Consider the following 22,212-nt stretch of genomic DNA (forward strand, 5'->3'; position numbering starts at 1 on the left):
TATTCACCTGGAAGCAATTATGAAACTTCCTTTTAACAGACAAAAATATGTATTTTACTAGAAGACCTGCTATCTGGAAATATATATGTACTATTTCAGGGCAAAAAATTATAGTCTGTGCTACATATCCACTGTAGTCTGGCTCGGAGTCATGCTCGGAGTGATGCTATGGCTAAAGAAAAAAGAAACACAAAAAGAAACCATGTGTATGTGCTGGGTATTCATACATTTCTACCATGGTATCTTTGTTTGTAGTCTGCTTGTGGATATCTGTCAGTTAAATGTATGATTTAATGTTAACCTGTGATCCAGTGGGCACACTACGTCATTTCAATGTGGATAACAGGGTAATATTTGGTTGAGATGTTCATCAATAAGATTACAACCTATATTCACCCACTCAAAAATACAGCCAAAAGTTAGTTGAATTTCCAATGTGTTATCACTATGCTTTCAATCGTCTAAAAGCACAACCAAAATCCAATGGGTTTAGTTGTCACAGAAAAGTCTCACGGCATTTTCAACCATTTAAAAGCACAGCAAAGTTCAAATGGGAATTGTCATATGATTTATTTATACAACTGATATAACTGTGCTTCATCTAATAGCAGAACCAAATGACCTGGATTGCAGTTGATCAATGCCGTTCGAGATTCTGTGAGATTATTACAGCAATTGTGAAGATCTCCACAGAGATGCAACAACCTATACATGCTATCTTGAGCATCCACACTTTTTATGATTACATAAGAAGAAAAGTATAGTTCTAGTAACCTCAAAATGTGGCCATGTACTGTATGTGTTACTCATTTTAAGATTGAATGTTACATTGGAAGTATGACTGAAAAAAGCTTCTGGATATCAGAAGAGTGATTACACTCCTCAAACTTTTTCTTTTTTCGAAGTTTTTTGTTAAATGAGTCCGACGCGAAGGTTATACTGCTTCACCAGGCCCAAAACCCAAAATTCGCGTGAAGAAAAAAGACAGAAATACAGGGAGCGGGGACCGGGTTGCCTTATGAGAATTTGTCGGTGAGTGGGTAACCTGCCTCTAACATCCGTTCTCTTGGCCAACCCGGAATCATTGGAAAATAAACTGGAAGATCTCCACTCCAGACAATTCTACCAACAGGACATTAAAAACGGTAATATCTTATGTTTCACCAAGTCGTGGCTGAATGACGACACGGATAATATTCAGTTGGCTGGATTTTCTGTGCATCGGGCAGGACAGAACAGCTACATCTGGTAAGATGGGGGGAGGTATGTCTCTTTGGCAATAACAGCTGGTGCGCAATATCTAATATTAAGGAGGTCTCGAGGTATTGCACCTCATGATAAACTATCACACTATTTACCAAGTGAGTTTTCATCTATATTTTCGTAGCTGTCTATTTACCACCACATACCGATGCTGGAAATAAGACCACACTTAACAAACTGTATAAGGCCATAAGAAAATAAGAAAATGCTCACCCAGAAGCAGCGCTCCTAGTGGCAGAGGACATTAATGCAGGCAAACTGAAATTCATTTTAGCTCATTTCTACCAGCATGTCACATGTGCAACCAGAGGCAAAACAACTCTAGACCACCTTTACTCCACAAACAGAGACGCATACAAAGCCCTCTGTTATCCTCCATTTGGCAAATATGACCATAATTCTATCCTCCTGATTGCTGCTTACAAGGAAAACTAAAGCAGGAAGTACCAGTGACTCGCTCAATACGTAAGTGGTCAAACGACCCGGATGCTCCGGGATTCATCCAATGACAATGAGGAGTATACCACCTCTGTCACTGGCTATATCAATAAATGCATCGACGACGTTGTCCCCACAGTATACATATCCCAACCAGAAGCCATGGATTACAGGCAACATCCTCACCGAGCTAAATGCTAGAGCTGCTGCTTTCAAGGAGTGGGACACTAAACTGGACGCTTAGAAGAATTCCCATGATGGCTTCAGGCAAAACGTCAATATAGGACTAAGATTGAATCCTACTACACCAGTTCCAAAGGATATGGCTGGGCTTGCAAACTATTACGGACTACAAAGGGAAACCCAGCCTGGCGAGCCTATCAGATGAGCTAAATGCCTTTTATGCTTACTTCGAAGCAAGCAACACTGAGGCATGCATGAGAGCACTAGCTGTTCTGGATGACTGTGTGATCACGCTCCCCGTAGCCGAACAAGACCTTTAATTAAACAAGACCTTTAATTCAACAGGTCAACATTTACAAGGCCACGGGGCCTGTCGGATTACTGGGACATGCCCTCAGCATGCACAAACAAACTGGCAAGTGTCTTCACTGACATTTTCCACCTCTCTCTGACCGAGTCTGTAATACCTACATGTTTCAAGCAGACCACCATAGTCCCTGTGCCCAAGAAAGTGAAGTTAACCTCCGCCCCATAGCATTCACGTCCGTATCAATTAAGTGCTTTAAGGGCTGGTCATGGCTCACATCAACACCATCATCTCGGAAACCATAGTCCCACTCCAATTCGCATACCGCCCCAACAGATCCACAGATGACGCAATCTCCATCACATTCCACAATGCCCTTTCCAACCTGGACAAAAGGAACACCTTTATGAGAATGCAGTTCATTGACTACAGCTCAGAGTTCAACACCATAGTGCCCACAAAGCTCATCATTAAGCCAAAGACACTGGAACTATACACCTCCCTTTGCAACTGCATTGTTCACATCCTCTTAAGCCTTAGCTCCACCCATATCTTTAAGTTATGTTTCAACTGTTTTGTACTAACTTGCCAGCTACTCCCAGACATCTACAGTTTAAGTCGGAAGTTTACATAGACTTAGGTTGGAGTCATTAAAACTTGTTTTTCAACCACTCCACAGATTTCTTGTTAACAAACTATAGTTTTGGCAAGTCAGTTAGGACATCTACTTTGTGCATGACACAAGTAAAATTTCCAACAATTGATTACAGACAGATGATTTCACTTATAATTCACTGTATCACAATTACAGTGGGTCAGAAGTGTACATACACTAAGTTAACTGTGCCTTTTAATTAACAGCTTGGAAAATTCCAGAAAATGATGTCATGGCTTTAGAAGTTTCTGATAGGCTAATTGACATAATTTGAGTCAATTGGAGGTGTACCTGTGGATGTATTTCAAGGCCTACCTTCAAACTCAGTGCCTTTTTGCTTGACATCAAAATGAAAAGAAATCAGCCAAGACCTCAGAAAAGGATTGTAGACCTCCACAAGTCTGGTTCATCCTTGGGAGCAATTTCCAAACACCTGAAGGTACGACATTCATCTGTACAAACAGTACAACCAAAGTAAGGATAAACACCTTGGGACCACACGTACTGTCTCCGAGATGAATGTACTTTGGTTGTTCCCAGAACAACAGCAAAGGACCTTGTGAAGATGCTGGAGGAAACCGGTACAAAAGTATCTATATCCACAGTCAAACTAGTCCTATATCGACATAACCTGATAGGCCACTCCGCAAGGAAGAAGCCACTGCTCCAATACCGCCATAAAAGAAGCCAGACTACGATTTGCAACTGCACATGAGGACAAAGGTCGTACTTTTTGGAGAAATGTCCTCTGGTCTGATGAAACAAATAGAACTGTTTGGCCATAATGACCATCATTATGTTTGGAGGAAAAAGGGGGACGCTTGCAAGCCGAAGAACACCATCCCAACCGTGAAGCACGGGGGTGGCAGCATCATGTTGTGAGGGTGCTTTGCTGCAGGAGGTACTGGTGCACTTCACAAAATAGATGGCTTCATGAGAAAGGGAAATTATTGGATATATTGAAGCAACAATCAGGAAGTTAAATCTTGGTTGCAAATGGGTCTTCCAAATGGACAATGACCTCCAAGCTTACTTCCAATGTTGTGGCAAAATGGCTTAAGGGCAACAAAGTCAAGGAATTGGAGTGGCCATCACAAAGCCCTGACCTCAATCCTATAGAAATGTTTTGGGCAGAACTGAAAAAGTGTGTGGAGGCAAGGAGGCCTAGCTCTGTCAGGAGGAATGGGCCAAAATTCCCCAAACGTATTGTGGGAAGCATGTGGAAGGCTAACCGAAATGGTGAAATAAATAAAGGCTGAAATAAATCCTTCTCTACTATTATCCTGACATTTCACATTCTTATAATACAGTTGTGATCCTAACTGACCTAAAACAGGATTTTTTTACTGGATTAAATATCAGGATTTGTGAAAAACTGAGTTTAAATGTACTAGTTTAAATGTAAACTTACGAATTCAACTGTAAGAAAGGGAGAACCGCTCACCGAACATTACTCGCACTGTCCCTTTATCTGTGGTTTAGTGTTGAGAGTGCACACTGGATGCTCTGGCCAATAAGTAGGGTTGTTCCGAAAGCTCTGACCTCACAACTATAGTCAAGCTCCCAAGCTAACTGGCTAACATTGGCTAGCTACTTCCAGACACATAATTAGAGAACAACCCAAGCTGACCATTTTACTCACCCTAGCAGAGCTGGTTAGGCTTTTTTCATGTTATCCAGAGCGCTGGTGACTGTAACTGTTGAATTGAATAACGCGTTGTTGCCGACGTTTATGAACACCGGACATATTCAACCGATGTTGACCATTCAAAAATACATCAGTTATTCTGTGCTCTGGCACACTAAGATGAGAGTCTTTTGTTAAGAAAGTTAGCTAGATAGCTTGCTAGGTAAACAATGAATCCAAACGCATGATGTAACTTTAGTTAGAGAGCCAGACGGCTAACGTTAGCTAGCTAGCTAACAGTATACTTTAACTTGAAATGAAAATACTTTGCCAAAATTAGAATGGAGTCTTTTGTTAAGACATTTTGCTAGCTAGCTAGCTAAACAATGGAGCATAATCACAACTCATGACGTTACTACCCTGCATGAATCTGCAGCTAACCAACCAGGTTCTATGGCTATAACTAGTTAAGCAAATGTGTCTGAGATACGAAGAATAAGATCATACACATAACGTTAGCTAGCTAAGAGTACACTTGAACTGAACCCACTTTCTGTCAAAATTAGAAAAGTGTAATATCAGAAAATCTTACCAGTATACATCATGTTTGGATGCATCTCCTGTCCGATGCCATGCATGGTTGCCTTAGTTTGACGATGTAATCCAGACTGGTGTTTTCTCTATCTCCTTAGCTATCATACTCAAATTCTACTGATTTCAAAACTCAGTCCTCCAGAAAGTGGAGAGCATACACATAACATTTGCTTGCGAGCTAACTGTACATTTTAACTTGACATTAGGTTTATGCAGTTTGACTACGTGATAAAAAATGTTTAAAGCCACAATCAACACGATTACCTAAACATACTGACCAGCTCCAATAGACAGATTCGTGCTATATGGCAAACCAATCCAAACTCATCTCTCTGCATGTCCAGCCCCCTCATAAGGTTGCTGCTATTTCTGTGGCTAAACCAGCTAGGCTCGTAATTTAACAATTTTCTTCGTATTTTCAGATGGCATGAAAGTTCACATGTTTGAGAAGGCATTTCTGCCACACAAAAAAGCATTTTGATAATAAAAATATATTTTTTACGTTCAAACAGCTTTCCTGTGAAGTCATGACTTGCGACATATGCCTAGTTTCTTGAATCGGGTCACATATTGAATTGTGTTTGGTTGACAACGCAGCCAAATATCAACATTTAAATAAGATGGAACTGTCCAAGCAGTAGATACATCTGAGCCAATGGCTTAATCCCATTATTTAACCTATATTTTTGGTAGAGTTGGAGACATGAATCCAACATATCATTAGTTAACTTGTCAACAAGTTAATGGAAATTTATTGCATTTCAAAAGGGATATTAAATTGTGAATTAAAGCATCTGCAAAATGACATATACAGTACCAGTCAAATGTTTAGCTTCACCTACGTTTTTTTATTGGTGGGGCATATTATTCTGTTTTAATTACTCCTGAATCCATAAGTGTGGGACTACGGTTGAAATCAGTTACTGACGTGGATATGGTGGTGTAGCAGGAAGAACGGAATCCTGTGAACCAATATGTTATGAGTTCAAATTAAGTAAGGGTATGTTGACCCTTTAGCTCAGTGCAGATGTTGCCTGTAATCCATTGCTTCTGGTTGGGGCATGTACGTATGGTCACTTTTGGGACAACATCATCGATGCATTTACTGATGTATCCAGTGACTGATGTGGTGTACTACTCAATGCCATCTGAAGAATCCCGGGAACACATTCCATTCTGTGCTAGCAAAACAGTCCTGTAGCTTAGCATCTGCTTCATCTGACCACTTTCTTATTGACCGAGTCACTGGTGCTTCCTTCTTTAGTTTTTGTTAGCAGGAATCAGGAGGATAGAATTATGTTCAGATTTGGAGGGAGAGCTTTGTACAGGTCTCTGTGTGTGGAGTAAAGATGGTCTAGATTGTTTTCCCTCTGGTTGCACGTTTAACATGCTGGTAGAAATGAGGTAAAACGGATTTCAGTTTTCCTGCTTTAAAAATTCTGGCCACTAAGAGCGCCTCCTCTGAGTGAGCGTTTTTCTGTTTACTTATGGCCATATACAGCTCATTGAGTGTGGTCTTAGTGCCAGCATCAGTTTGTGGTGGTAAATAGACAGCTATGAAAACTCTCTTTGTAAATAGTGTGGTCTACAGCTTATCACGTGAGCAAAACCTTGACTTCCTTAGATGTCGTGCACCAACTGTTGTTTACAAATATACATAGACCGTCACCCCTTGTCTTACCAGAGGCCGTTGTTCTATCCTGACGAAAAGCTTCAAACCTGCCAGCTGTATGTTATCCATGTTGTCGTTGAGCCACGACTTGTGGAAACATAAGATATTACAGTTTTTAATGTTCCGTTGGTAGGGTATACGTGATCTCGTTCGTCTATTTTAATTGATTGTACGTCTCAATTGATTGTACGTTGGCTAATAGGACCGATGGTAATTGTAGATTACTCTCTCGGCAATGGATCCTAACAAGGCACCCAAATCTTCATCCACGATACCTCCTTCTCTTTCTCCTGCGAATTACCGGGATGAGGGCCTTTGTCGGGCATCTGAAGTAAATCATTCCCGTCCAACTTGTTGAAGAAAAACTATTCCTCCAGTATGGGGTGAGTTTTCGCTGTCCTGATATCTAGAAGCTCTTTACGGTCATAAGAAACAGTATGTATAAAATAACGTACAAATAACGTGAAAAAACATGGACAAATTGGTTACGGGATCGTAAAACGGTAGCCATCTCCTTCAGCGCCATTTCAGATCCTTTGAGGAATGGTGTTTTCCCGCTAATTGATTTTGTAACATTCACGCTTATAGGCTACTGCCATGTGCACATTGCTGTGTTTATCAACATTTTAAGTTGCATCAGACTCATTGCTTAAAAAAAAATGGATGCCAGTGGTTGTATTTATTTGGGATCTATCGCATTCCACAAATGTCCCAGACTATGTTTGGAATATTTATTTATCGTACAGAACAGGTCAACTTTTGTACTATGGGGATAGTAGATTGACATAGGCTAGTGATTTTGCAGTTCATATGGCCTACTCATCTTGTAGGTTGAGGATAAGTAAATGTGGAAAGTTCTTCCAATATCTTCAATATTCGCCTCGGAATTTGATAAGGACACGTGCAGTTGCATCCCCGATCTGTGTCTTCACTTGTAGCCTGTGAGAAGGACCCGATATTGGCTAATAAGAATTTAGATATCTGAGAGAGCCATGTGAGTGAGAGTTCCATCGGAGCACACATCCGGGAGAAAGGAATTATAATTATTATATTCAGCCCAATAGTCACTGGCCGCAAAAGGCATGTTTTTTTTTTTTGGCGGGGGGGGGGGGGGGGGGGTCATTACGACCACACAAAGGGGATGCCACCGGGAAATTCAAGGCATTATCAAGTGCTTGTCAAATTGGCAATGGGAGACTGATGAAGGGTGTGCAGCCTGCGCAAAAAAACTATGCAGAGCTCATGCCCTTCATGTAACTTTTTTCAAATGTAAAATGTGTATGTTTCAAGGGTCTGTGTCAGTGGCTTGTAGCCTATGCGTGGAAACCAGTGTGTTTATGTTAATTAACGGTCAATTACCGTGGAACTGGCAGTTATAGGCTTGACAATCACTGGCTGACAAAGTTTCATGACCACCACAGCCCTACTTATGGAACAAACTGTTTATAAAAAATCCTGTAAATAAGTCAAACTGAATTTTGTTAGTAAATATACAACAACAAACTATATTCAGGAAGTACACAGAAATTATCATTATAATTAAATTATTTTCCATGCTGGAAAATTACAAAGTAGAATTTGTTCTACTTTTAGAATTGACTGGAGTTTAAATGGAATTTACCTCAACATTGGTTAGCACACTTGGGACACAACCACACCTGGGATTTGAACTCATAGCATCTTGGATGCATTCAATAACCTCTGGATTTGAGGCACACTGTCTGTAGCATTTCCATACACATTCAATACCTATAATATATCTCTGCACTTAGCAAAAGCGTGCCATCTGCACTGCTATTTTAGTTATCAGTGATTACACTTACTTGTTTCAGCAATTTCAGGGTTTTCAGTATAGTTGTCTCATGTTGGTGGGGCATATTATTCTGCTTTACTGTTACACCTGAATAACTATAATAAATATAATCGTTTTCTTGAGTGGTGGTGTAGAAGGATGATCGGAATGCAGTGAACCAAAATGATGTGAGTTCAAAACTCAGGTGAGGACATGTTGAAAATAATTGTGTAAATTAACATACACAATGAATTCATGTGTGTCAAAAATGTAAGTTGAAAACAGGGCATCACCTGTGAAATCTCGTGAAAATTTAAATCCACATGTAAAAGTTTAAGCAATCAAATATTATCAAGTGTTCCAAATACACATGATTTCACATGTGAAAATCCAAATTTGAAACTTAATGTGAAATTCATCAAGTGAACTGTCCAAAAACACATGGTTTCACGTGGAAAATGTCACATGTGAAGGTTTCCAAAAACACATTTGAAGGTTTCCAAAAACACATGTTTCTTCCAGCAACAACAATGGCAGCAAAAGACGATTAAAGATATATACAAAGCAAACGTATTACTTCATAATTATCAGCTAGATATGGGAATCTTAATAGTCTAGCTAACCATATAGTTTAACCAGCAAAAATAACCTAAAACGAATGTCAATTTGTTGTGGGTAGCTAGCTAACAAATATTTGTGGCTATCTCATTAGCTAACAGTACTAGTAGCTAGCCAGTTAGCTCTATTGACTTATTACTTGCGATCTATGGTACATAGGCAGGTAAACATGCCAAAATTAACACAGCATGTATTAACATAAAGATTAAATATTATACTCAGGCAAAATATGAGATGTGAGTAGGCAACATATGGCGACGACAGACATTGCAGCTCTGCTACAATCTCCTAAGCAACTTTGCAATATTATGTTTTTTGGTGTGTTATTTCTCTCAGATATATTTACAGTACCAGTCAAAAGTCTGGACACCTACTCATTCAATATTTTTTTTATTTTTTAACTATTTTCTACATTGTAGAATAATATTGAAGACATCCAAACTATGAAATAACACATATGGAATCACGTAGTAACCAAAAAGGTGTTAAAATTTCTTAGTGAACCCTTCGCGCGCCAATCCCGTTAACCTCTTGAAACTAGGGGGCACTATTTTCATTTTTGGAAAAATAACGTTCCCAAAGTAAATGGCTATTTCTCAGGACCAGATGCTAGAATATGCATATAATTGACAGCTTAGGATAGAAAACACTCTAAAGTATTGTCTGTGAGTATAACAGCACTGATATTGCAGGCGAAAGCATGAGAAAAATCCAATCAGGAAATGACTCTTGTTTTGAAACCCTGTCTTTCTATGCATCCCTATTGCCCATTGAAAGGGATATCAACCAGATTCCCTTTTATATGGCTTCCCGAATGGGTCTACAGCCACTAGACATAGTTTCAGGCTTTTATTTTGAAAAATGAGCGTGAACGACAACATTGCGTCAGTGGTCAGGTGGTGGCTCTCAGAGTGATTTGTGTGTAATAGACAAAGGTGGCCACTGTTCCTCTCGCTCCCACTGAAAAGCCAATTGTCCTGGTTGATATACACTGCTCAAAAAAATAAAGGGAACACTTAAACAACACAATGTAACTCCAAGTCAATCACACTTCTGTAAAATCAAACTGTCCACTTAGGAAGCAACACTGATTGACAAGACATTTCACATGCTGTTGTGCAAATGGAATAGACAACAGGAGGAAATTATTGGCAATTAGCAAAACACCCCCAATAAAGGAGTGGTTCTGCAGATGATAACCACAGACCACTTCTCAGTTCCTATGCTTCCTGGCTGATGTTTTGGTCACTTTTGAATGCTGGCGGTGCTTTCACTCCAGTGGTAGTATGAGACGGAGTCTACAACCCACACAAGTGGCTCAGGTAGTACAGCTCATCCAGGATGGCACATCAATGCGAGCTGTGGCAAGAAGGTTTGCTGTGTCTGTCAGCGTAGTGTCCAGAGCATGGAGGCGCTACCAGGAGACAGGCCAGTACATCAGGAGACGTGGAGGAGGTCGTAGGAGGGCAACAACCCAGCAGCAGGACCGCTACCTCCGCCTTTGTGCAAGGAGGGGCAGGAGGAGCACTGCCAGAGCCCTGCAAAATGACCTCCAGCAGGCCACAAATGTGCATGTGTCTGCTCAAACGGTCAGAAACAGACTCCATGAGGGTGGTATGAGGTCCCGACGTCCCTAGGTGGGGGTTGTGTTTACAGCCCAACACCGTGCAGGACGTTTGGCATTTGCCAGAGAACACAGAGATTGGCAAATTCGCCACTGGTGCCCTGTGCTCTTCACAGATGAAAGCAGGTTCACACTGAGCACATGTGACAGACGTGACAGTCTGGAGACGCCGTGGAGGACGTTCTGCTGCCTGCAAAATCCTCCAGCATGACCGGTTTGGCGGTGGGTCAGTCATGGTGTGGGGTGGCATTTCTTTGGGGGGCCGCACATGTGCTCGCCAGAGGTAGCCTGACTGCCATTAGGTACCGAGATGAGATCCTCAGACCCCTTGGGAGACCATATGCTGGTGCGGTTGGTCCTTGGTTCCTCCTAATGCCAGACAATGCTAGACCTCATGTGGCTGGAGTGTGTCAGCAGTTCCTGCAAGAGGAAGGCATTGATGCTATGGACTGGCCCGCCCGTTCCCCAGACCTGAATCCAATTGAGCACATCTGGGACATCATGTCTCGCTCCATCCACCATTAGATTTTGGATAGGTATTGCTTTTCCCTCTCCTACTGTGAAAGACATTTGCGGTTGCACCACAGACTGTCCAGGAGTTGGCGGATGCTTTAGTCCAGGTCTGGGAGGAGATCCCTCAGGAGACCATCTGCCACCTCATCAGGAGCATTCCCAGGCTTTGTAGGGCGGTCATACAGGCACGTGGATGCCACACACACTACTGAGCCTCATTTTGACTTGTTTTAAGGACATTACATCAAAGTTGGATCAGCCTATAGTGTGGTTTTCCACTTTAATTTTGAGTGTGACTCCAAATCCAGACCTCCATGGGTTGATCATTTTTGTGTGATTTTGTTGTCAGCACATTCAACTATGTAAGGAAAAAAGTATTTAATAAGAATATTTCATTCATTCAGATCTAGGATGTGTTATTTTAGTGTTCCCTTTATTTTTTTGAGCAGTGTATTATCGAATAGATATTTGAAAAACACCTTAAGGATTGATTACAAAAAACGTTTGCCATGTTTCTGTCGATATTATGGATCTAATTCGGAGTTTTTTTCGGCGTTGTCGTGACCGCAATTTCTGGTGGATTTCTCAACAAAACGTGGACAAGAAACAGAGGTATTTTGGCTATAAAAAAATCTTTATGGAACAAAATTAACATTTGCTGTCTAACTGGGAGTCTCGTGAGTGAAAACATCCAAAGCTCATCAAAGGTAAACGATTTAATTTGATTGCTTGTCTTATTTTCGTGACCAAGCTTCCTGCTTCTAGCTGGACATAATGCTATGCTAGGCTATCGATAAACTTACACAAACACTTGTCTTGCTTTGGCTGTAAAGCATAATTTCAACATCTGAGATGACAGGGTGATTAACAAAAGGCTAAGCTGTGTTTCACTATATTTCACTTGTGATTTCATGAATATGAATATTTTCTAGTAAGATTTCTTGTAGTTGATGACAATTCTCCCGGATCTGGGAGGGGTAGTTCTAAGACGTGAACGGGATTGATTTGACAACACCCAGGGAAATAGCAGCGCGCCAAATTCAAAAGCAGAAATACTCATAATAATAATTCATAAATCATACAAGTGTTATACACAGGTTTAAAATGAACTTCTTGTTAACTTTTTATGGCTGCAGGGGCAGTATTGAGTAGCTTGGATGAAAAGGTGCCCATTGTAAACGGCCAGCTCCTCAGTCTCAGTTGCTAATATATGCATATTATTATTAGTATTGGATAGAAAACACTCTAAAGTTTCCAAAACTGTCAAAATATTGTCTGTGAGTATAACATAACTGATATTAGAGGCAAAACTCTCAGGAAAATCAAAACAGGAAGTGGCTTCTATTTTGAAAACTCCATGTTCCATAACCTCCCTTTGCTGGATTTAAAGGGATATGAACCAGATTCCTTTTCCTATCGCTTCCTCAAGGTGTCAACAGTCTTCAGACATAGTTTCATGATTTTATTTTGAAAAATGAGCCAGAACGATAACATCGCGTCAAGCGGTCACATGAGTTTTGCTCGAGCAACAGAGTTTGGATAGGTATTGCTTTTCCCTCTCCTACTGCAACATTTGCGGTTGATATATATCGACATCCAGTGGAAGCGATAGGAACTGCAAGCAAGTGCCTTAGAAATCTAGATTCCCATTGAAAACCCATTAAAAAGAGAGTGACCTCAAAAACAAAATCCTGGATGGTTTGTCCTCGGGGTTTCGCCTGCCAAATAAGTTATATTATACTCACAGACATCATTCAAACAGTTTTAACTTCAGAGTGTTTTCTATCCAAATCTATTAATAATATGCATATCCTAGCTTCTGGGCCTGAGTAGCAGGTAGTTTACTTTGGGCACACTTTTCATCCGGACGTGAAAATAGTGCCCCCTAGCCTTAAGTAGTTTTTATTAAACAAATCAAAATATATTTTAGATTCTTCAAAGTAGCCACCCTTTGCCTTGATGAGTTGGCTGGATGTACTTTGGGTGGTGGACCATTCTTGATACATACAGGAAACTGTTGGGGGTGAAAAACCCAGCAGTGTTGTAGTTCCTGACACACTCAAACAGGTGCGCCCTCCACCTTCTGCCATACCCCATAACAGGTTAACCTGTTAAATATTTTGTCTTGCCCATACACACTCATGTCTCAATTGTCTCAGACCTTAAAAATCCTTCTTAAACCTCTCTCCTCCCCTTCATCTAGACTGATTGAATTGATGGAAGTGGATTTAGCAAGTGACATCAATAAGGGATCATAGCTTTCACTTGGATTCACCTGGTCAGTCTATATCATGGAAAGAGTTTTAGTACGCTCAGTGTATCTGGGGAAGCGTATGAAACAATTTCTAGAGTGTTGACTTTCCAAGAGCACAGTGGTCTCCATCATTGGGAAATGGTAAACCTACGGAACTAACCAGACTCTGTCTAGAGCTGGCCATCCGACCAAACTGAGCAACTGGGGAGGAAGGCAAGAACCCATTGACTACTCTGAGAAAACTACAGAGTTCCTTGGCTGAGATTGGCGAACCTGCCAGAAGGACAACAATATTTACAGCACTTCACCAATCTGGGCTTTCTGGGAGAGAGCCAAGACAGAAGCCACTCCTGAGAAAAAGGGACATCACAACACACCTGGAGTTTGCAAAACGGCACGTGAATGATTCTTATATGATAAGGCAAAAGACTTTGTGGTCTGATGAGACAAAAATGTAACTCTTCGGTTCCTGAATGCAAATCTCTATGTATGGAGAAATCTAAGCACAACTCATCATCCGTCTAACACCATCCCTACCATGAAGCATGGTGGTGGCAGCTTCATGCTATAGGTATGCTTATCAGCAGCAGGGAGTGGTAGACAGGTAAGGATAGAGGGAACAATGAATGGAGCCAAATATAGGCACATCTTTGGTGAGAACCTGCTATAGTGCAAACGACCTTAGACTGGGGCACAGATTTACATTCCAACAGGACAATGATTCCAATCATACAGCCAAAGCAATCCTGGAATGGTTTAAGAACCAGAATGTGAAAGTCCTTGAGTGGCCCAGCCAATTCCCAGACTTGAATCCCATTGAATATCTGTGAAAATAATTGAAGATTACTGTTCACCGCTGCTCTCAATCTAACTCCACAGAGCTTGAAAAAAATCCCAAATCCACATGTGCAAAGCTGTTACAGACATACGCAACAAACTAAACACATAGACACATTGGGGAAGACACCCTGGTTCCCGTTTTTACAGTATTTGGTATGACTCAGACAGTGAACAAACTCCCAACCTTCGGACTGACACTCAAACTACAAGGCCACTGAGTTGGTCATAATAAATACTGCAACTATAATTTTGTATAATTGTATGCACAACCAAATCGATTGAGTGCAATGTGGAGCCCCACACTATCTTTGGTACAGTAGGGCTGTGGCAAATCGCAGTGAATTTGGAACAACCCTGATTATATTTAAAAGCTTTATCTGTGTATGGAGAAGATCCGTCACACTCTTTAACTCCTGTAATGTTGGGTCATCATAGGATTTAACACAACTGTGGCAGGGCTGGTATTTAATTGAATTAAGGCTCAGTCAGACAGTGAGGTCTGCATCACGCCACAGTATTCTCCAAGTCATTTACATCTTTTGCGTGTCTAATCTCGACCTGAGAAACAGCTTGGCATCTTAAGAGAGAGTTCATTCACTGAAATGAACCTCACACAGTCAGAGAATAAAGAACATTCAATCCCTTGATCAAATGAAGAAAGAGCTCTAACTCAAACAGATGGTAGGAAGTTGGCAGTTTTTTTCCACTGTGCAATTTCATATACAGAATTGAATGCATGTATATGGAGAAATAGTTAATATTGTAACACATTTGCGTCTCAGAAAGAGAGAGCACCACATTGTAAATGTACAGCAGTGGTGTAAAGTACTTAAGTACCTTTTTGGTGGGTATGTGTGTTTTACTTTACTTTTTCTATTTTTCATTATATTTTTGTATTTCTTTTTTTACCCCTTTTTCGCCACAATTTCGTGGCATCCAAATGGTAGTTTACAGTCTTGTCTCATGACTGCAACTCCTGTACGGACTCGGGAGAGGCGAAGGTCTAGAGCCGTGCCTCCTCCGAAACACCAAGCCAACGAAGCCGCACTGCTTCTTGACACAATGCCCACTTAACCCGGAAGCCAGCCGCACCAATGTGTCGGAGGAAACACAGTACACCTAGCTACCATGTCAGCGTGCACTGCCCCCGGCCTAGTAGTTGCTAGTGCGCGATGGGACAAGGACATCCCTACCGGCCAAACCCTCCCCTAAACCAGATGACGCTGGGCCAATTGTGCGCTGCCCCATGGGTGTCCCGGTCACGGCCGGCTGAGACAGAGCCTGGACTCAAACCCAGAATCTCTAGTGGCACAGCTAGTACTGCGATGCAGTGCCTTAGACAACTACATTTTACTGGGAGACTTTCACTTTTATTTGAGTAACTTTCTATTACGTTATCTATACTTTTTTATGATAATTGGGTACTTTTCCCACCACAGATGTACAGTATCTGCAGTTAGAAATATTGGGGAGTAGTCAAATAGTAATTCCACTACAATTTGCAGTAGCTTGGTGGTAGTTGAACTAAAGTCACATCTAAGTATTCTTTCCATGTAGAGGTGTAGGTAACTACTGGAACTACACATGACCTTTTGCAAAAATAAAATGTGGGTGAAGTAAGCAATCATTTTCTTTCTTTTTGTGGCATCAGACCTGCCAAAATTCTCACATTGTTTTTGTTTATAAGTGGCTAAATTACACAAGACCCAAAGGGATCTGTTCTTGCAATTTGTAGTCTGACAATACAGATTTACAATTTATTTTCACAAAGTAGTTTGGATGTAGTGAACTACTTTTTTCAAAATAACTTTAGTCAAGTAAAATTAATTTTTCTGAAGGGAAGCTTTAGTGTAGCTTAACGACTTCCAGTGTGACGTAATTGGTAGCTTACTCAAGCCACAAGGTTTTCTGAGTCACACATACAGTGGGGTCCAAAATGAATGACATCCTTGATAAAGATGAGCAATAATGACTGTATAAAATAAATAATTAAAATACTGAGCTATATTGTATGATTAAAAAAAGTAATATGTTATTACTTACCAGAATTACGGATAATTCTAAATTAATTGTGCGTAATGATGAGTGAGAACGTTACAGAGGGTAAAATATCATACCCCCAAGACATACTAACCTCCCCTGTTATTGGTAATGGTGAGAGGTTAGCATGTCTTGGGGGGTATGATCGTTGACCCTCTAACTCTCTCACTCGTCATTATTCACAATTCATTCAGTGTTTGGAAACATATTATATTCTTATTTACAATAAAAGTGACTCCAAAATGACACAATACATTATTTACCATGTAATTTTCTATTGGACACAAAATAATGTGAAACACAATCAAAACTAATTGACAATGCATCCACGAGTTTGTAGCGTAACTGCTTCATGTAGTCATTGCATGCTATAGTAATATGGGACTTTATTTATAAGAATCTTGAGGGGTGTCAATAATTTGACCCTAATCTTTTTTGAGAGAAAAAATATATTACCTGTTAAAAGAAATCTCTTTCTTTAAACAGTTTTCTTAGTATAAAATAAATAAATAAATGTTGCATACAATAATAGCTCAGTATATGAATTATGCATTTTTATGCAGTCATTATTGCTCATCTTTATCAAGGGCGCCATTCATTTTGGATCTCTCTGTAGATGTAACATGCTGCATGCATTGAGTTGCCTGAATTGATGGGATGGCCATTTTATTGATGGTGGCCATCACCATCAACACACTGCTGACACAAGCAGAAGAGCTCTCATTGCAGAGCCAGATGTAGCGTGTCGTTATGGTTTCTCTGCTCCCCTGATGGCTGTTGTGTTCCTATCGATTCTCAGGTCTCCTGACGATGGCGGGGAATGACTCTCCGGAAAGAGAGAAGGAATGGTGTGTGAGCTGCTTCCCATGGTCAATCGCCTGTGTGGATCATACGTTGTCTTATCATCAGCTGTCCGTCCATTGTCCTGTGCAACAGAGTGAAACCACATCAAATCTACGGTGCCAAAGGCCCGGACTCCGAATACAGGAGCTGGAGCTAAACATCGAACCGATGGACTCTGCAATACTGTATTATTCTGTGGGAGACCAAACTTATTTTTCAGTGGGTCGTCTTGAAGTGGGTCGTCTTGAACTTCTGGATATGACCCAGGACGAGATTCTCTTTTGGAGTTTACACTTGGCAACTCCTCTGCAGTGTTTTTACAGAATACAGACCAAAGTTAAAGACCATGTTATGGAGGACACAGTGGACTATGGGATAAGGGGTTTAGAGACGTATTAAAGTTGATAAAACATGCAATCCTGTATTCCCACTTACACTTTGATAGACATACCCACAAATGTACCCACGGTGACTTATTTCGCAGAGTAATTGTGTACAAATTAATGACAATAATTGGAAGGCAAAAGAAATAAGTCAAAGGACATTGTGTAATTTGTCAATGACATTTATTTTAGACTACTAAACTGTACTTGTGTACTCACTGCTCTATTTTGAACATTAATTAAATCAGATTTACATTTTCCATTGCTATAATATTTTGAAAATTTGCAGTCAGCATGGCTGGTTATAGTGAAACAAGCAAATCATTTCTCACCAGGAAAGAAGAGGAGGAAAAGAGTAAATCCGTCATATCTGTTTGGGGGAAAGAAACATTACATGTATTTTCAAAAGCCTAAAGTTATATATTTAACAGTTTTATATGTTGTATCTTTGTAGAAAACCTTATTTAGCACTGGAACTGTGGTCACATTGCCAATCATAAACTGTGCATACACAATGAGCTATGTCCAGCTACTGGTCTGTCTTGTTCATTTGAACAAAGTCAAGTGGCTCTGCCTTTCCATTCTGTTGAATTATTTTTTCATCATAAAATCAACTATTTAACATGAAATGAGGTGGAAATTACAATATTAAAGCAACCAGACAATTGTACAGAACCCGTTTATGAAGAAAGGTTATATTTTCTAAATTTGTAGCCCACAGTTACCTTTGAAAATGTTGCACAATTTCAGGTTTTAATTTTCAACCCACCTTTACTACTTTAAACAACCAAGCTACTGCCATATTTAATGGAAGGGGGAGACACAACGAGACATTTCATGATTTTCAAACTGGTGACTACAGAGTTTGCAACTAAAGCTCAGAAAGTTATAACTTTATGTACATTTCAGCAAGTTAACTTTACGGGAAGCTCTTGAGCTAGTAAGCTTTGACCCTGCTGGATAAGCTACCACCAACATGCTGTTTTGCATGCTGTTCAGAAGAAACACCACTGAAGGTAGTGACCGTGTGAGCACCATTTTAGCAGTGCAAACCTCGTGTTGGGATTATGCCACAGCAGTTCAGAGTATTCTTCTTTGATCAGAATTGGTTCAAAATTAGCGACAAATACAAATAGTATATGGGCCAATTTTATTAGAGAGACTTCATGGGAATATCATTTGAATAGGTAAACGTTGATTTACATCATCCTACAGTATGCACCAGGCAAAAATTGATTTAATTAATTGTTTCCTCATTATTTTAACTGACATAATCCGGTTGCATCAATGTGGCTGGCTGGTAGAATGTGGAAAAATGCGTGTGTCTCAATAACATGCAGTACATCGTATGCATGGTATACGTTCGCAATATTTCCTTCTTAAAGATTTTAAGGCTGGAAGAACACTTGAACAACAATTCATGAGCATAGTATTCTGTTCTCAAATGGCCATTTAAAGGGAGGTTGAACAGACTGATTTCTCCTCTGTTTTCTTCATCATCATTAAGAGCAGTATGATTTGATGTGGGTGTGTTATGTTCTCTATACAATGTGCAAGTGACGCGTCAATGTTACTTCTGCTAAGAATGAGCCTCAATTTTGCATCATCAAAGTCATGAAAACATGGCCGTTTAATATATATAAAATTGTATAGGTGTTTCTGAGTGAATTAACTTACTATGTTCCGTTTTTTCAAAGTATTTCATTAGAACCACACACATGAACTATAAATATTTCTAGAAATCTGTCCTAGATTTTTTTGTAAATGCTGGCTGGAAATATTCAGTTAAAAAAACCTGACTAATATAATTTAAAAAAACACATAAAATGGCCTGTAACTAACAACTTCTGACCGTTCTGTAAGTCCTCAGCTCGATATGGGAAAGCTCCGGAATGGTATACAGCAGGAGATTTCTCTAACTTTCTGCGACTTGTCTTATTTCTTGAGTGTCAAATATTTTGATAAAGGCATCCGGTACAAATATTAATATCATTTTACACACAGTCAGGTCCAAAATTATTGGCACCCTTGATAAAAATGAGCAAAAAAGACTATAAAATAAATAATTCAAATACTGAGCTATATTGTATGCTCAAACAAATGGGACAATTATATTATGTAAAACTAATACAATTGCTCAGAGAAATATCTTTTTTTTAACAAAACAATATATCCTTTGTCTGTGCTTTTGTACAGCCCTCTTCAATTCAAACCACAGGTTTTCAATGGGGTTCAAGTCCGGAGACTGAGATGGCCATTGCGAAATGTTGATTTTGTGGTCAATTAACAATTTCTTTGATGTGTGCTTGGTTTATTGTCTTGCTGGAAGAACCATTTGACAGTTGTGTTTGTGATGCTAACTTTAGCTCACGAATGTGAGGATTTTAAATGTTTAAAAAAACCAAAGCTGTTAATTAATAACAAGTCTTGTTCTTTCAACATAACATTGGAGACAATGTATTGTATCAATATCTTGTTCGTTGTCTCATGTCAATCAAACAAGTCCCGAGGCTGTGCATGCTAATGACAATTGGGTACTTCTGCTGTCTGTAAAGAAATGAGTGGATTGTAGGTTGATTCTGCTGCTACGATTGGATAGTGTGTAGCTGTGCAGCATGCTCAGATAATTTGGGGTGCTGCCAGCTGCCCTGTGGGCACAGGGGTGTGATTGAAATCCCAACCCAACACTAAAATATCCAAGGAAATTGGCATCATCATTAATTTCCTAAATCTTGCACATCTCAGTTTTGAAAAAATTCTGACTTTATGACTAAAGTTATCAAACATACACCTTTCAGTCAATTTTGGCACTATAGTTGATGTTTATGACTACTATCGACGCTCCAAATGGCGTCATCAAACAAACAAGTAGTTTTTTTTGGTTCAGCTGCTTTTTAAATGCATTTGTGCCACCAAATGAGAGTATCAAAGAAAATATCAAGTCACTTGCATTAGGTCTTATGACATACATTACGTGAATATATTAACTTAATAAAATAGTTTGAGACTTTCTAAAGCACAAAATATATGGGAGGGTCAAAATGTAGACTTTAGTCTGAGGGGCTGCGGTTTTCTTTATTCTGGCCAAGTTTTTGAAAAACAGACCATACTGTGAGACTTTCTATATCTTGAAAAATGGATTGCTATCATGTGAAACATTTTGGGACTGTGTCAACAGGGTATCATCTAGTGGCATTTTCCTTTTAATGTGGGCTATTTTTAGGCCTTTTCTGGTGTCTTGTTTGCTTTTGGGTCTTTACTGGGAGGCTTATCAAATGTAAACAAGACAATTAAATGTACATTCGAACTGATAGTGCTCACAGTGGGCTTCCTACTAGGGCTAACCGTCTCAGTGCTAGCAGTGTACATCAGGCTCGTAGACACATGATTACTGCTGACAATGGGATTTAGAGGAACATAAAGTAGGTTACTTACATTAGGACTGAAAACACCCCTAGAAAAATCTACAGCAGCACGACAAGAACTCTGCCGACAAAATGGTAGGGATTACCTGAGCAAGGCCTGCTGATAAGTCAATGTCTCCAAGCGGCCTTGAAACGAGAGGCACCAAGATTATTTGGATGGACTCCATCGTTCCTGTAGAGGATGTTGTGTTTCCATAAAGGTGTCAAAGTTATCTACAAATGTCACGCCAACAGAGCTACAGTAATCTTTTAGGCAGATGTGTAATGCCAGTAGCCTGCTGAATTGTTCGCAGTTCCTGCAGCCCAGCGATGGCACAGGAACTGAAATAATCGGCCACTTTTTGGAGACTTTTAGAGCTCAAATCAGTTCTTTTACAATCCAGTTTCGGCAGTTCCGATCTTAGCCCTCATAATGTCGTTTGACCCAACATGGACTATGTCAGCGTCAGCCATCGGCAGCTGTCGTAGAACAATCGGAAGCAGTTTAGTAATGTTCTGTACTTGTGCCCCAGGATAGCACAAGTTTTTGCCCCGGGAAACAAGATGTTTCTCAGCAGAGAGCTGCCGGTGTGTGTGTGTGTGTGTAAGACAGAAAGACAGAAAGAGCACAGGAGAGAGAGAGAGATTCTTCCTCCAACACAACACTGATTTTCTATGTGCGATGGAGTTCAAATCCAAACCTTTTCAGGAGGATAAAAACATCTGACCGTGGACCAGGGTTAAAGGGGCAACTTCTACCAAATCCCAAATGAAACATGCTTTACATTATGGCACACTGTTATGTACGCTTATCCTTGACACATTCGGTTGACTGTATAAGATCTGTGTGGGGTTTTGCAATGTGCGGTAACAAACAGTGACAGACCATTGTTCTGATCTCCACCTTTAGGTCCCCCACCAAAAAAAGTCTAGTTGTTAAAGAGAGCAGCCACACACATCAGACACAGAACCTGATGTTTTAATTTGATTGATACGTGGCATGAACGAGCAATACAATTGTCACACTGTACATCTTTGTTTGGATTACATACAGTATATCATTTTTTTACTGTGCCTGCAATGGTGAAAGTACAATCCATATGTTATAAACCTTCCACAGCTGCTTTCCCTAGTAGAGCTAAGGCAGCTATTATTTCCCCTC

The 22,212-nt window shown here is 40.1% G+C and overlaps 1 protein-coding gene across 2 annotated transcripts in view; it reads left to right on the forward strand.

The window, feature by feature from the left end:
- The window catches only part of LOC110492721 (chemokine-like protein TAFA-5), a 235,985-nt gene extending 215,761 nt beyond the window's left edge, over positions 1–20,224 (forward strand). The window contains exon 4 of one of the 2 annotated variants that reach the window (XM_021567187.2): positions 17,220–20,224. In XM_021567187.2, coding sequence (XP_021422862.1) covers positions 17,220–17,228 — 9 coding nt within the window. In that variant the 3' untranslated portion in view covers positions 17,229–20,224. The remainder of the gene's footprint in view (positions 1–17,219) is intronic. The other variant, XM_036951914.1, reaches the window with a different exon arrangement.
- Positions 20,225–22,212: the final 1,988 nt, after the last annotated feature.

The sequence above is a fragment of the Oncorhynchus mykiss genome, chromosome 2, assembly GCF_013265735.2.
Source record: "Oncorhynchus mykiss isolate Arlee chromosome 2, USDA_OmykA_1.1, whole genome shotgun sequence".
NCBI classification, from domain to species: Eukaryota; Metazoa; Chordata; class Actinopteri; order Salmoniformes; family Salmonidae; genus Oncorhynchus; species Oncorhynchus mykiss.